The following is an 18,272-nucleotide window of genomic DNA, read 5'->3' on the forward strand; positions in this document are numbered from 1 at the left end:
GCCTAGACTAGTAGGAAATGAACTTGTCAATAGAGTAGTGCGTGACTGGTCCATATCGCAGTCCATAGCGTAGTTCTTAGATTATTCAGAAGACTACACAGAGCAAAAAATAAATATTCGCGCATATTACCAAATTGACAACAAAGTGTTTATAATTTTTAAATAACATCCGTTGTTAAAGCATTACATACGTATTACAACATTTCGTTACGTTGTCAATATTGCAACAATTCGTTGTCGAAGTCAAAATTTTATACACATCCGTTATCTAAATGTTAACAAACTTGGAAAGCACACTATTGACCACAGGCTGTTGTCAATAGTGTTAATATTTAGACAACGGATATGTTGCCAACATTACATAGTGTTGTCGTACGCTTTGACAATGCATGTCATTGAAAAATTTTAAACACTTTAGTTTAAATTTGGTACCAGGCGTGTAAATTTATTTTCCCTCTGTGTAGTTATTGTTTTGGTCTAGTCTAGTTCCATAGTCTAAATTTTCTAAACCATAGACTAATCCACAGAATAACCAATCTACTAGTCCATAACAAGACTAGTTCATAGATTAGTTAATAGATTAGTATCTAGACTATGCTATTGACTAGTACAAAGAATTCTACTGAATTGACTCTATAGTTTAGTCATAGATGAATAGTTTAAAAAGGGACGAAAAGTAATTTCAATTCCTTTAAATTACTTTTTTTAACAAAAATGAGTATTTGGTATTTCAAAATAAAAACTTTCCATGCCTGCTAGAATCTCTTTCTTTTCCCGCATCTTTTTAACATTGTCCTGGTCGTTTTCTGGCAAATGTGTTGTACGTGTAAAATTGGCTTTTATTTCAAACACTGTTCGAGTATATTCGTTATTTTTTATTTGCCCGCTTTTGGCAAACTTTATAAAATGCAATCTATTGGAATGTGATTTTATTAGAAAAAAAATAAAAATCGAAGCAGGAACACACCAAAAAACAGCAAAACAGATTGTTAAAAAATATAAAAAATGTTACTAAAATGAAATTCCTATAGCATGAAGTATGATGACCAACGTTTCTATACTTGATTTAATTTCCGTTAACAATATTTTGGGTTTGCTTTATATCTTGTTTTTTTTTAATCTTTCGAACAAATTCTTAGAAAATTTACTACATTTTTTTTCTTTAGGGTTTTGTCTACAAATGACAATTTTTTATGTTTTCTATATTGTCTGTAAATAAAGAATATTTAGCCGGAAATGCAATTTGTTTTAAGATGAAAAAAAAATTTATTTAACAAATAAATTGAAAATGTCTTAAATGATATTGATAATGAAATAAAGAGCTTAAGAAATATGTCTTTGTTTAAAAATTTAATAAACGGAAATAAATGTAAGAAATTGAAAAAATGTTTTATTAAGGCTATTTATTATTTGTTGTATGTTTTACCTTAAGAAACAAGGTAAAGTACAAAAATTTAATTAAACAATAATGGGAGGACATTAAGGAATTGTAGTAACGTAATTTATTGCTAGTTTTTGATTGTGGTAATGTGTCTTTGGTGGTAATTCCATCTGTAGTTACTATATATTACAAATTGGTTTACAAAATTTTTATTATTGACAAATTTTGTCAAGTAGATTGTAAAATCTATTTATAAGTAAAATATTATAAACTAAATGAGAATTGTATGGAATTTTATGTATAGACTCTGTTGTCGTTAAATTTTCTATTTATTGTGTATTATCGGAGCGATTCAAAATTGAGAAAAGGGAAAAACTGTTAGTGTTAAGATCTTTTAGATCCCTAGTAGTGGACATTTAACACGACATCTCGTAATTCACAAAAAAGATTAATTACGTTAAAGTACAGCGTCTGTATTTTCAAATATTTCATTTTTAAAATTGCAACCCACAATGACCTCCACAAAAATTGTTCATAAATTTTATTGCTTTTAATTATAGAGACTACTAGTTATCAGTATTTGTCCAGCTATAAACCATTGCAAAAGTTTCATATGCAAATTCTATAAAGTACTTGTTTATTTTAAATACAATTTGTTTGGAATTTATTCTATGCAGACTTTATATTCGTATAAAAGTAGAGAAAGACCACTGCTGCAATAATGTGAAAATTAATGTTTCTTAAAAAAAATTTATTGATAACATTTCAAATAACTTGTTCAAAACACTTGTGGTAAGAGGAGGGACAACTATATATTTACTACTTGTATAGCATTTGTACAAGGTCTAGTAAAATTGTGAGCAAGAATGAAATTCCTGGAGGAAAAATTTACTTAATAGAATTGTTTGAAATTATTTAGAGAAAGAAAATTTTTGTCGAAATGAAAACTAAATTCTTAAGAAAATTTTCTATAAAAGGAAATTTTAAGGCAAATCTTTTATAAGAAGAAATTTTGTATAAAATTAAAATTTTAACGCAAATCTTTTATAAAAAGTAAATTTTCAACTAATTTGTTCTATAAAAAGAAAAATTTAACGAATGTTTTCTATAAAAAGGAGATTTAATGAGACATTTTTCGAAAATTTTTATAAAAATTAAAGTTAATTAAAAAAATAAATTTTTTATAAAAAATATTTAAATAAAAGAAAATTTCAACCACAATTTTCTATAAGAATATTTTATAGAAATTTTGATAAGGAAAGAAAATTGTAATCAAAATTTTGTATAAATAAGTAGAACATTTTTAACCAAAATTTTTGAAACAAGAAAATTTTAATAATTTTTATAAAAAAAAAACAAATTGTTTTATAAAAACAATGTTTACCAAAATTTTCTTTAAAAATAAAATTTTATAAAATGAGAAGCTTAATCAAAATAGAATATTTTTAACGAAAACTTTCTATGAATTTTAACATGAAAAGAATTTTAATCAAATAAATCATAACATTTTTGACGAAAACTTTCTACGAATAGAAGATTTTTAAAGAAAATTTTCTATAGTTATTTATTTTAAACGTAGAAAGAAATGTGCGCACATTTCTATAAATAAACGAAAAAACTTTATTTTTATATAAAAACAAAAAATTTACGAAAATTTTCTTTAGAAATATAATTTTAATGAAAATTTTACATAAAAAAAGATTTAAACGAACATTTTGTTTCTATAAATAAAGATTTTTTAGCGAAACTTTTCTAAGAAAAATAATATTTTTAATAAAACGAAAATTTATCTTTTATAAATTTCTTTACTTTTGTCATACTAGACGTATGATTTATACTAATATTATTTTCATGTATAAACTACTAGACGTATGAGTAATATATATTAATTTCAATAGCCTTTAGTAATAGTAGCAATATAATAGGATTTTGTTTATGAAAAACTACTAACAATTGAGTTTAAATCTTATTTTATGACTTTATCATAACTTTCTAAGCCTTCAGGCAGAAACGTATACTTCAAACGTACGTAGTTCATTTAAAAGACTTTGGCAAATTTTCTTTTATATACAAACTTAATATCAATATAAAAAGCCATAATCTTGTGGAAAAATATATATTTTATAAATTGAATTTTGCTTCTACACAGACTAGACTAGAGTGTTATTAAAAGAGTCTTTGGAAAAACTTTAAGTAAAATGCATTTTTAAAACTACAAAATGTTTAAGGTAGAGTAAGAGCTTTTACTTTTGAAATATTTTCAGATTTTGTTTTGAGAAAAAAAAACTATAGGCCTTTTAAACAATTTGTTGCAACAAATATACTAAAACTGTCCAATAAAGATAATATTTTGAGAAATATTATTTTTAAAAATATCAATAACATAAATAGTACTTTAACTTAGTTTGTACACTAACAATATGGAGTTTAAATTTATAAGCTATAAATTTAATTTTATTATAGTTATTTTGAAAAATTAATGACTTTGACCAGCTCATGCATATTTATACGCACAAAATAACGCCCACCTATTAAAAATATACACACACACACACTTTAGACAACAACAAAGTAAACAACATTTAATGTTAATATTAAAGTATGTGTGGTAGCGTATGTGGTAGTGTTGGTAACAATATCCGTTTTTGAATCTGTTAAACCGGAGGTAAATTACACATCACTGGACAGCAGCAATAGTAAGTAGCAACAACAAAACTCATTAAATTTATAAAATATGATCATCAAGACTCCCATAATATCCGTTAAATTAATTACAATATAAACAATTTAAATAGAAAACAAAATATACACACACATGTTGGTGTGTACGTATGTATATGAATTTTGCTAAAAGAATTTTATTTGTTATAGAAGATAAGTGTTTTTGTTTATGGACTTTGTTTATACAATATTTGTTTTATATTGTTATATTAAACAGCAACAGTAAATATAATAATCATGATGGTAAACAATAGATATTTCAATATTTACTACTAGACAATATCTCTCCTCTGAACAACAATTAACTAACTGTATTTGCAGATGTATACAATATAAACAAACCATTAATTTCAGATTAATGCGCCTCCAAAGGCATTTTAGCATAAATTTCGGAAATTAAACTTCCACTACCTTTAACTCTATACAAATTTAAGAACATTATGAATACCTACAGTTTTATAACAACAACTACTACTACTACACAACATATTGCAGACTTTATGGACACACACACATACATGTGAACATATGTATGTGTCCATATTCCCCTACCACAATTGTGGCACATAATGTCAGTTTGCATATGACTGCCAATTTGTGACGCCAACAGTGTATGATGTGAACGAACATTGACTGTCAATACAACAATATGATAAACAATACAATTTGTAACAATAAACAGAGATGGAGAAGAAAACAGAAGAAGATAAGGAGAATATTTTTATAAAAAATTTAACGAACATTTTTTTATAAAAAGAGAATTTTTTGTGAACTGAAAATTAAAAAATTTTCTACATAAAGAAAATTTCAACATTTTCTACAAAAGGAAAATTTCAAAATTTTCTACAAAAAGAAAATTTGAAAAATTTTATACAAAAAGAAAATTTTAAATTTTTTTACAAAAAGAATATAATGAAAATTTTTTTGTAAAAATACAATTTTTATGAAAATTTTCTTTAAAAATATAATTTTTATGAAAATTTTCTTTAAAAAGAAAATTTTAATGAAAATTGTTTTTAAAAAGAAAAATTTTCTATAAAATAAACAATTTTTTTCTACAAAAATATGAAAATTTTCTAAAAAAAAAAAAAATTTTTAACAGAAATCTTCTACAAAAAGAAAATTTTTACGAAAATGTTTATTTAAAAGAAAATTTCAACGAATATTTTTTTTATAAAAAGAAAGTTTTAAAGAATATTTTTTATAAAAAAAGAATTTAAACAAAAATTTTTTAAAAAAATAAAAAAAAATTAATGAATATTTTTATAAAAGCAAATTTTAATGAAAATTCTTTATACAAATAAAATTTTAACGAAAAATCTTTTATAAAAATAAAATTTTAATGAAAAAAAATATAGAAATTGAATTTTAACAAAAAGTTTTTTATAAAAAGAAAATTTGAATAAATTTTTCTATAAAAGGACAATTTTAATAAAAATTTTCTATAAAAAGAGAGTTTTAACAAAAGTTTTCTATAAAAATACAATTTAAAGAAATATTTTCTATGAAAAATATTTTTTAACGAAACTTTTTTATTAAAACAATATTTTAGCGAAACATTTTTATAAAAACAGAATTTTAATAGAAATTTATAAAAAAAATATTAAAGAAATTTTTCTTTACAAAGAGTATTTTAACATAAATTTTCTATAAATTGTGAAAAAAATTTATAAAAAGAAAATTTTAAGGAAAGTTTTCTATAAAGAGAAAACTTTAACAAATATTTTCTATAAAAAGAGATTTTTTCAAATATTTTCTTTAAAACTCTCTAAAAAGAAAATTTTAATAATAATCTTCTATTAAAAATTTAAAATTTTTCTATTAAAAGAAAATTTTAAAGAAAATTATATAAACATTTAGAAGAACAAAAGAGAATTTTAACAAAAATTTTACATAGGTAGATATTTTTAATAAAATTAAAATTTTATCACAAAATTTTCTATAAAACGAAAATTTAACAAAAAATTTCTACAGAGATATTTTTATTAATATTTTCTTTTAACAATAAATATCAAAAAAAAAAATTCTATAAAAAATAATTGAAAGAAATCCTATTTAAAAATTTAAAGAAAAAATTTCTATAAAAGACAAGAGCACATTTCCCACAGAAAGAAAATTTTCAAGAAAACAAAAATTTTACGAAAACTTTCTACAAAAAGAGATTTTTTTTTAAATATTTTCTTTATAATAAGTGTCAGAAAACATTTCCTATAAAAAGATAATTTAATAAAAATTTTCTATTTAAACTAAAATTGCCAAGATTACTTTGAAAATTGCACCGAACATAGCCATATCGATTTAGAAAATGAGGTGGGTGTAGGACCTTTATTTTGTTTTTTTTTTGTGTAAATTTACTTATTTCGAGTGATCTTTATATGTTTTGTCGTGGTTTTAATACAACACCTAAAAGTATGCTTTTTTCTAAGATAAGGTAATTAAGGGCAATTAAGTACAATAAATATTATGTATACGCTCCAATGTATTTTTGGTGACGATTTTTTTTTTTCAAAATATAAATATTTTATAGATCAGTTTTCTTTTTTTTATAGAAAATATTTGTATAAAATCCTTTTTATAAAATGTTTTTGTTGGAAGTAGTGAAAGTGATTCTGACTTGATTGATATTCTTTAGGGTGGGTGTAGGACCAATATTTTTGGGTGTTATAAACATAGTGTTGTAGGGTATAATGATCAAAATTTTAGCTTTGTTTTCAAAATTTTAACTAATTTTTTATTCACTACTGTTTGTGTCTGACGTTTTTGGCATATTAAAGACATTTTTGTGAAAGACAACAAACAATCATTTGTTATAAATGGTTTAACCAAATGTTGACCATAATATTCATACAGTATGTTTGGTTTCTTTTTATGCCCGTATTCACACAAAATACAGTAATTTAAGACCCTCATTTGGTTGAGTTGCCTGTTACCAGTTTAACAGTTTGCTTTTTTTTTGTTCCTTTTGTTTCGTTTATCATTTTTTTTGTCGGTTAGTCACAACTGCTTCAAAGTCTAGGAATATGAAACAAATATTAGGTTGGCATTTGAAAATTAAAGAAAATGTTCACAAATATAAAAACATTGGACAATATTGCAAATTTTTAAGTACATTTTTCTACACATTTTGAAATATATTCTAAATATATTTCTTTGTTATTATGTTTTAAAATTTTTGTACTATTAGTGTTGCCCTAATGTTTTTCATATTCACAAACTTTTTTGTCCTTTTACTGCATTGAGTAGATTGTTAAAATATAGATGACAAAAAAAAAAGAACTTTTAATTTGTTGTTGCTTTGTTTACAGTCATCATGCAGATACTTGCAAATTGTTCGTTATATGCTTAAATGAAAATTTATGCATGATTACAAACATTTAGGCTAATCACAGTTTAATAAAACTTATTATTCAGAAACTAAAAACATATATTAAGAATATTTACCAAATTTTAGCTACTTTTGGAAAATAGATTTTAGTTTGTAGTTCCTATAGAAAACTGTGCATACCCCTACATTTACATTTATACATAAATTTCATATTCAAACAAACTTTTGAACATACGAATACAACTTAAATGAATTTTGGTATTGTTCCCTTTATTGTTCTTTTAAAGTTTTGTGACTTTTTGTTAATTTATGCTCAACAATTGTGCAAAAATTCTTTGCAATGAATAATGATCGAATTTGTTTGGCCTTTAACTTAGGTGGGGGGGTTAAATGTGTTGGCTGTTGCTTAGAAAACGATAAGAAACTTGAATACAATGAAATAAATATTGAAAGTATATTTTTAGAAATCAATTTGCAAAACAATGTCTATTTTAATTGGAAATTTTAAAATGTTACATTGTTAAGGGGTTTTATTTGATTGTTAAATTTTTAAATAAATTTCTTTATTTTGAATTGTATTTAATTTATTAAAATGAAATTTAAATTATATTTACCATTTTATATATAAATTATTTATATTTTTCTAATTAAATTTATTTGCAGGTAAATATCTTTCGAAAAGCAAACAATTGCGGTAAGTTTGTTTTTCTTTTATATTTATTTGAATTTTGTTTATTTATTATTTAAATAGAAATTATTTTATTGACTTTATTTAAAATTTTTTTCGAGTGAACTTCAATTGTTTTTTTGTTGTTTTAATATAACCCCTAAAAGTATGCTTTTTTTCTGAGTCAAGGTAACTCAACGCAAATTAAATATAATAAATATTACGTATACGCTCCCATGTATTTTTGACGACGGATTTTGATCAAAATATTAATCATAGACAAAATTTATAAATATTTTTTTATATTTCAGTTTTCTTTAAAATTTCTATTCTTTTTCTTTTTATATAAAATATTTGTATAAAATTCTTTTTATAAAATGATCTCTTGCATTTGTGCTCGTGAACAACCAAACGGCACAGAATCACTTTCTGTGTATATTTAGCTATGTTCGTCTGTCTTTGTGTCCATTGAAAGCACATAATCCACTTTGGCCCAAGGAAATCATGGAAATCGGTCCATTATCCCCCACACAACCGTACCCATCGAATAAGTCTCGTGGTCTCATAATTATATTTAACGTATTATAATGTAAAAAAAATTGTCATAACTAAGTTTTATACAAGTTTAAATGAAACTGTCAAATTTTATAAAGATCGGGCCTGAATTAACCCATTCCAACCGCCCTTTAGAAAAAGACTTGAAGGTCAAAAATTCACTTATAAACATTAATAACAAAATTCATTTCTACATAAATAACTTTGAAGTAGACGAAAATCTTACGTCCGTCCATCTGTCTACATCAACTTTAAAAATCCTTTCAGCAGAAAAAGAGAAAATCTAAACTAATTTTTTATTTATAGAAAATTTTGTAGAAATGACATTGTGACATTTTAAAAACAAAGAAAAAGAAACTCTTATTCTGAAAAGAACTGATCAAAAATTTGTTGTAAGTTGCATTTTGGATTCCTTTACAATAGTGTCCTGGATTTCAGGCAGGTATTTTAAATAACGGTTTCGCTTCATTAAGCGTTTTTTTTTTTTTGAGGAATGAACTCGTTTAAATTCATGGACTTAATGTCATTTTGCTCATAGACATTGTGACGCTTTTGAAAACGTCCATGTCACTGAATATTATGGCACGCGACCAAATAGCGTCCTGGATAGCCGGCTTCATTCCATGGATTTCGTTTAATCGTCTTGAAAATATTTTCCATTTATTTCAAAATATCCCATACCTTCATCATAAAGATGAATAAATTTTTTCCTTATTCTTGTCAATCATCCATCCATCGACACTTATACATAAATACTTAATTAACTATCAATCAATTTCCTTTTTATAATCTTATGAAACCATTGCCAATTATAATGCTCTAACGACACTTATTCTATGACCAAACACTTCAAAATGTCAAAAAGTGTCACAACAAACAATCAACTCTGAATGGTTGGTGGCCAAAAGTGATGTCATTGAATAATTTTGCTACCCTTTGACTCTGACACACACACACACAAATACTTAAGCAAAAATTTATAAAATGAAAAAAAAAGAAAATAGCCTTAGAAAGTAATAATTTAACAAACACTTCCGTTATATTGCAAAACAAGCAAAAAAACAGAAAGGATTTCCTTTAACATGAAGGACTTTTTCTAAGAGAACAAGCAAAACGGCAAGAAAAAAAGATATTTTCAAGGATTTAAATTTATTTTTTTTTCGATAAACAAATCTTATTTCATGTTTGTAATAAAAACATGATTTAATAACACTTTTTCATTTAAAAAACATGTTTTGAATTTTAAATAATTTGCACATTTTTAGAACATTTAAAATTCCAACAAAAAATGCGGAAAAAAATAATGCAACATAACGGAAACGTTAACTGAATATGGAAAATTTTAAATAGTATTTGAATTCCATTTTTTTGCTACAATTTTTTTAAAATTTTATTTGTGTAAATGAGAAGGCAGACACAAACAAAGTAGTTAACAAACATGTTTTTTTTCTAGACATTTCTGTTAAATGCAAATATTGTTGTCAAAATTATTCATTCATGCATGGAAAGTACTTGTGTAGTAAACTCTATATATTCAAACTATGTTCTTTTTGAATTGAAGTCTTTTTTTGGGGTTTAAAAACTCGTACAAGCATTTAAAAAAAAAAATTTGCATAAATTCAAAATACAAATTTACAGATTTACAAAACTAAACTGTTGTGTTACTGTCGTTGCTGTTTTGTATGTTAAATTTTTTCTTAATACTAGAAATTTGCTAAACAAAATTTACTCCATTTAGTTTATTACAGCAATCACAGTTGGTGGTTTATTTTTTATTTAGCCAAAGGGTAGTTTTAAATTAATTTTATATTTCAATTTTGGTTTTTTGGATTTTCCTAATTTAAAAAGAGTTAAATTTTAATTTTGTAATATTTCTTCAATTTTAAATCTTTTCAACTTTAATAAGAAATTACTGCAGATTTTTATACAAGTTGTTTGAAAAAAATTAAATTCATTTATTTAGATAACGTTAGCATTTATATCTGCCTAAAATATTTGCCTATTTTAAAGTTTTCATTGAGTTAGTTAGAAAGAAATAGTTTCAGAAATAGTTCACTCCCCTTGCAAAATTAAATTTTCCTAATTCTCATTTTTACCACAATTCGATTATTTCTACATGAATGCAATTGCTGCCACACTTACACAAATGCCACATTAAACCTTAAACAACATACTCTCACTTTAGAAATTCCATCACAACACAAATGGTTAAATTTACTACAGGAAGCCAAAAACTATAGAGATGAATAAAAATGTTTTTTTTTTTATATTTATATAGAGTCTATATATTTGTTTAATGCTTCCAGTCATAGTTCGTTGTCTGCATACAAGATGCCAATAGTAGATACAACTCGACATTATTACATTACAAGCACACACTCGCTTCAACTCTATTCTCGTTTTCTCTTGCACACATGGTCCAACAGATATATTCAATCACATTTACAGGCGCCAATACCCATTAGAATTCCGGTAGGTTAGGGTACTAGGTTCTTAAAAACCAATTGGATTCTATCAGAATATTGACAGTTTTACAACTGACACCCTGTGCTTTACTATTCGTTAATGAAAATACTAGTGAATGATAATTGACTAAAATCAGCTTTTTCGAAATTGATTAAATTTGGTTAGTCCGTCTGTAGAGTTCTCGATATCTTAAGAACATTTCAAAAATACCATATTTAAAATGAAGTGAAATGAATGAAAAGGGTTAAATTAAGTTCTTCATTGTACTTAGTAAATATATGCCCTTCTGAATCTGATCTTTAAGTTTCATTATCTTGAGATCGAATTAAATCATAATTGATCTTATCACTCATATACGAACAACTTTGGTAATTCATATGTATCTTAAGAAAATTTTATAAATATTATATTTACAGTGAAATTCAAATACTTTTGAAAACGGCTAAAGTCTCGTCTTCATTTTACTTAGTAAATTACAAAATTACAAAATACATATTTAAACTGATCTTTAATTTTCACAAGCTTGAAATAAAAGTGATGCCATAATTTGTATTATCACTCATATACGAACAACTTGAGATCAAAGTGATGTCATAATTGTTCTTACCACTCATATACGAACAACTTTAAAAAATCATGTTAAAAATGCACCCTCTTGCAAATACCTTAATCATTACAAAATACATATTTACACTGCAGACTTTTGTAAGGATCGATCTTTAAATGCCTCTTTCATAAGAGATAATTAAATAATCTCTTTTAAAAATTACTCTTAAAATTTAATTTATGGTTAATTACTTGCGGATTTGTTCATATTTGAACATATTCTCTTCTCATATATGAACTGCTTCAGAAAATCATTTATACCGATCGTGTGGCCAATCGATCCATAATTGGCCATTTATGTACAGGAAATAATTCTTACGAATTAAGTATTATCAAACGACTCACGCGGTACGAGTGAAAGAGAGAATACATGTTAGCTCATTTGAGAAATCATTACGATGATTTTAGAAAGTTTTCAATCTATTACGCTATTTCTAAAGCCATTATATACAAGGTAGCATTTTATACTTTTAAAACTGCAGGATATTAACATTTCCATTACATATAAACTCATACATTGTACAACATTGTAAAATTTATTAAAGCGGAAATCTATGGTTGTGTTCTTTTTCATATCCTCTCAATACTAAATGGTACATACATTCATGTATGCATGTGTGTAAATAGAAATTATAATAAGTCTGTGTGTAAATTTATAGCCTTAAGGATTTTCATTTAAAACTCTTCTACACACAACCACACAAATTTTATAGACATTTTCTCTTTTCGATTGTCTATGATGATATGAGTGAAATATATGTAAGTAATCAATACAATCAATGCGTTTTTTTTTCTTGTCGAAATAAATATTTTAAATATTTAAACTCAATGTCTAGATTGTTGGGATTGATGAAATGGTATTTTACATTGAATTTTTTTGTATGTTTTTACAACAATTGTAGAATATTAATTATATCTAAAGGCTGTAAAATTGAAGTTATTTTATTGGAGTTTTAAATTAAGTGATATAAATATTTATTTTATAAATAAATTTGTTGTGTAGAAAAATATTGTGGTAAATTTAAATATTTTATTTGAAAGCTTAAATGAGCAGTTAAGTGCAGGTTTAAATACTTTAATTAAAACTAAATAACAATATAAAATATTATTTTTAAAAAGGAATTAAAATTAAAATTTTGATTTAGATTGTTTTTTCTGTCTTAATGTTGATGTCGAAAATTTTTATTTAACTTTTATGTCTGCTATCAAAAGTTGTTTAATACAAATAATTAAATGAAATTACTATACAAAAGGGTAATTTTTATTATTAATTCATATTTTTTTCTCCCATTGAAATGTTCATTATTACTATGTAATTATAAAGAGTTTTTCCAACTTTTTTTATTAAATCTTCAGAAAATATTCCCAGTTTTTTTTTCCATTATATATCAGGTATTAATTTTGTTTCCATTGTTTGCATTTATTTTTATTCTGGTCTTTTTGGTTATTGTACCGCAATATGTCTGCTTTTAAGTAGATAAGCCTATTAGACTAATACCCTCTTAAAACATTGGTTCGAAAAAGGTTTTTCATTTATTTATTTTTATTAACATATATGTATAATGATTCACTCAACAAACTTGATGAGTGAACATGCAACAACTTACATATTTTGTTAATTACCTTGACTTAAAGTTAATTAAAACCAAGAAAAGCTTATTTAAACATTTACAAATTTAAAGAACGTTTAGGGTTAAAACTAAGAAATAATTAAAAAAGTTAATGGCTCGCCAGCCTTGAAGTATGCTTTAAAATAAAATAAAACTAAATAACTAAAAGTATATAAGTGATTTGTGGATACACTAGTAGTCTTGTATTACTAGAATTTTAGAAATAATTTTCTTAAACTCTTAACAATTCAAATTTCTTTAAGTAATCTAAACAATTTTTTTCCCTAGAAGCCTAAAAGTATACTTGTATTTAAGTATTTTAAAAGCTTTAAGTAAAAAACCACTATATTGTATTTTAAACCAGCGGATATAGGAAACCATTTAAGATGGCATATAACAACGTCTACCACCTACAAGTGTTTTCTTATGTGGATTCTAGAACATTTTTTTAAAAATCTCATCATACAATAGAACACAAAACCTCTAAACAAATATTTGTTTTGTATTTTTTCGAGTTTTCTATATTTACATTTTGTTATTTAAAAAATACAAAAAAAACAAACTCCATTGAAAGTCTAATGACCCGTACTAGATGTTCCACTTTTTAAGAGAAATGTTTAGTTTTTTTATAGTTATTTTTACCTTAGAAAAATAAAAAAACACAAAACAAAAGAAAAAAGAAGGATTTTTTGTGCTTTTAGTTGTTTCGTAGCTGGATACTGAAATAAAATAAATGAAAATAGTTTAAGGAAATGGGAAAAACTACTATGGAAAAGGTATTCAAAAGTAGAAGGAAAATCATCGATGGAAAAATGAATATTTAACTTCAAAAAGGCCAATTGGAAGTATTATAATTTGAAGACATCAGTAGTGAGTTTCGATATGAACCGAAATTAAGCCAAGAGAACTTTTTAAAATCCAAGTAAGAAGTTTTTCAACATATTTGCAAATACATGAACACATCTATGCTTTAAATTGTATATTTTTTACTTTACGAAAAATACTATTATAATCAATAGAATCGGGACCTTTTTTAAAGAACTTGTTTGTGAATAGGAGAATCTTCTTTTAGTAGCTTTTTTTGGAATATATATTGAGTAAGACATAGAGATTCCTAGACTATTCATAACTAATCCAAAATTAATTACTTTGATTCTGCTCGGGCCACGGCTTTGTTCGTTATTTTTTTATATAAGTAAAGTGAAAATCTGATACGATCAGTTATTGAGATTGCATTGGTTTACAACTTTAAAGTTTGCTCTTTACGATAAATAAATGGGTTGTTGACAAATGGTTTCCGTATTATAGCGGTATGGAGTTTTGTGTCAATCGGTCTATAAGGTTCTTAAGAAGAGATCTCTCAAAATTTTCACAATATCCAAGTGAAGCTTTTCACAAAATTTAAACTAATGTGAATATGATCACAAAGTAATAATGATATGTTATTGATCAGGCGCGGATCCATGAAACTTTTTTATTCAAAATAAAAAAAATGAGAAAAAGGATGTAAGTGAAAAATAAATTACCCTGTCTTCTGATCTAGATTTAGTTACACGGAAATACGCCTGGTACCAAAGTGACACCAAAATGTTTATATTTTTTATGAACATCCGTTGTTATTGCAACAATTTGTTGTCGAAATCTGAATTTTATACACATTCGTTGTCTAAATGTTAATAAACATGTTAAGATCACTACTGACTTCGGATTGTTGTCAATATTAAGGATGTTTTTGAAAAATTGTAAACACTTTGGTGTCAATTTCGTATGTTTCTTTTTCTCTATGTATGATTGGTGGGGATGTCATTCCTCTGATGAGATCTTTATATAGGATTATTTTACAAAAACATTTTCATTCCTTAATAATTTCTATAAGTATAGTAATTTTCTGAGTTATAGTAATTTTCTGAAAGGAACCGTATATGGGAGCTAGGTTAAATCGTAGACAAATATTGCCCATTTTTAAAACCAAACAAAAAAATATTTTTTTCAAAATTTCAACTCTCTAGTTCGTCCTATCATGTTACAAATAGACAGACAGGAGGACGGACGGCTAGATAGTTTTAGAATCCAAAAAGGCCCCATTTGTTTCAATGTGTTACTAACGGAATGACAAATACAATACAGTCGCCCTTAATGTATTGTTGAGATTGAACTGGTTACTGACGTATTGATGTACGCAAACCCGCTTTTAACCCAAGTTTTATTTATATTTTATTAATTTTTTCGATTAAAAACTTTTATTCGTTATTCGTTCGAATAATCGAATTATTTTAAAAATTTAAAAAATAATAAAAAAAATATTGTGAGTTTTTATGCGAATAATTTTAAACACGAATAATTAACAAATCTAATGATTAGATAATGGTTCTAATTGTAATTCTTTAAAATGGCTTTATTCCAAAGGATTATTAATATGTCTATTTAGGATATTTCAGACAGGTCGCAGAGCTAATCTATATTGTCTTATTATTAGATAATAATTGTAAATCTGCCAAATGCTGAAATGTCAAAAATTCAACTTCTATCTTACTATTTAGCGCAATTTCCTACTGGATTTTATTTCCTATAACACATCAAGTAAGTTTGGGTAGTTTTACAACCAAAAAAGAGCAACAAAACATCGAAAAGAAAATGTTTCTTAATCGAAAAAAAGAAACAACTATGAAAAAAGTCATCAAAGTCCTCAACTAAATATGAATTTCTATAGAATTCTAGTTGTTGATGAAGTATATACATTGTACATATACATATAAAACATTTTCTTTATACATCTAACAATACATGCACACAAGTACTTTGCACAAACAGGAACCCAGAAACCAGCAAAGTGAAAAGAAGAAAAAAAACGTCAACATTGAAGCTGTTTAGTCAAATAGCCGGCGGCACTTTGGGGGAAAAACTAGGTGGGCAACAAAAAATTCATAATTTGAACATAAAATGAGATGCTTCAAACAGTTGCCGATAGATACCTACTACTGCAACTGCAGCTTCAATCGCCTTTTTTAAAGTTTCCTTCTCAACAAACCGACAGCGCCAACATAACCATAATCATAACTGACAACTGCAACTGCTGTCATGTTTAATGTTTTAAGATTGAATATTGTTTGTTATTCATCTAAAACACAACACGAGACTAGGCAAATGTTGCAAAAATATGTATTCCTGGTACGAAAAGTTTTTATAGATTTTTCATTCAGTCAGTCATTTGTTGGCTGCACTTACCAATATGCAACTTATTAAATATTTGTTGTCTGTTAGACATAGAAAAAACTTAACTGCAGGCATTTGTGCTTTTTTTCTATTCCTTTAAAGTTTTTGCTTTTTAGCTTAAAGTTTGTTTATAAGCTCCGATAATGCTTACGTTGACGACATAATGATGTTGATGATTATAATTATTTCGGAAATGTGGGTTGTTTGATGTTGGTTGATTTTTTCTCAACCCAATTTGCTCTAACGGAAATTGACGTTTTAAGCATTGTTTGTTAAAATGTTGTTTTGAAAAGTTTTATTTTTGAAAAAAAAACTTTAAATTAACAATTTGATTATAGTTTTTAATGGGGAAGAAGTTTTATGATAAAACGTAAACTAAGATTTCTAAAGAAAATTTGTGATAGACGTTGATCTTCTGATCATATCTCAGACAAATTTTAAACTAATTTTACCAATCTCTAACAGATTTTTCTAGAATGATTTCATATTTGAATTAGTAAGACTTAATCAGGCTTTCAGAACAAATTGATATGTTGCAATCGAAAGGTCTGTGTAATACCTTTCAGTTGATATACCTATTTGTTGCGTACCAAATACAATCGATAATAATTTATACATTGAGTTAGATATCAAGGGCTGTTAGAATGTGAACTTAAAATAAAACAAAGACAGACGGACATTCCGAAACCAAATCATATATCTGTACATATTCATTATATTCTTGTAAATTACAATGTAAGTAAAGACAAGAAATACACATCTTTTTTCCCTTTTCTAACATTTTTATTCTCAACCATAAAATTCTTTAACTCTGCAAATTGCTACAATTGGGACCAATTGACCATCTGAGACTTAAAAACGCCATATTATATGCATCACATTTTATGAATAATAACTTTACTCTTCACTTTTTTTAACAACTCCCAAAGAGAAAATGCCCGTAACACAACCATAAACAAAAAGAGATATAAAATATTATTAACCTGTTAAAAAATATTATTACTTTTAAACAGCAGACAAAAGTTTGTTATATTTTTTTATAACCTGATTATTATGTCAATAAATATTAAAGTACTCGGACTAAATAAAAAAGAATTTTTACACACTCAATTTAAACGCACACATTCACCATACTACAAAAAAAAAAATATTAAAGTGACATTATTAAGTTTATGACAGGAATGGTAAAATGATGAAAAAGATTGGGAATTTTGATAAATTCAACTAATATCAGTGCATGTTATGACAGCTCTTGTGCGGTGTCCATTAAATAGATTGAAAGGTTTCAACTCAATGTTTCTGCATGGGGTTGTTGCATTTTGCAGGCGGGATTTAAGCGTTTGAGAGTTTAATGTTGTTGATAAATATTTCATTAACAAAATATTTTATAAACTGAGACAACCACAACAATAACAATATTTTTAATGGTGTGTTTTATGGAATGGAAGGATGTCAAAGGAGTGATTTGTATGCTATAAAATTAAACATAAAGTTCTACCAAAGGCTCGCCAAAATACTGCAAAAGACCGGACTATAAGTCTGGACTTTAAACTAGCTTACATACTAGACTACATCCTAGTCTAGTCTATAGTCTAGTCTATAGTCTATTCTATAGTCTATTCTATAGTCTAGTCTATAGTCTATTCTATAGTCTATTCTATAGTCTAGTCTATAGTCTATTCTATAGTCTAGTCTATAGTCTAGTCTATAGTCTAGTCTATAGTCTAG

General features: G+C 25.4%; 2 protein-coding genes across 7 annotated transcripts in view; one reads left to right on the forward strand and one right to left on the reverse strand.

Annotated features, from left to right (window-relative positions):
• The window catches only part of LOC111685044 (protein vreteno), a 125,851-nt gene that overhangs the window by 31,867 nt on the left and 75,712 nt on the right, over positions 1-18,272 (forward strand). For all 3 annotated transcript variants that reach the window (XM_046946859.1, XM_046946860.1, XM_046946858.1), the window contains exon 8: positions 8,091-8,121. In XM_046946859.1, the coding sequence (XP_046802815.1) occupies positions 8,091-8,094 (4 nt within the window). In that variant the 3' untranslated portion in view covers positions 8,095-8,121. The remainder of the gene's footprint in view (positions 1-8,090; positions 8,122-18,272) is intronic.
• Positions 1-18,272, reverse strand: part of LOC111679282 (protein sprint) — a 290,124-nt gene that overhangs the window by 18,547 nt on the left and 253,305 nt on the right. The gene's annotated exons all lie outside the window — the stretch shown is intronic.

Source organism: Lucilia cuprina, chromosome 3, assembly GCF_022045245.1.
Source record: "Lucilia cuprina isolate Lc7/37 chromosome 3, ASM2204524v1, whole genome shotgun sequence".
Classification (NCBI taxonomy): domain Eukaryota; kingdom Metazoa; phylum Arthropoda; class Insecta; order Diptera; family Calliphoridae; genus Lucilia; species Lucilia cuprina.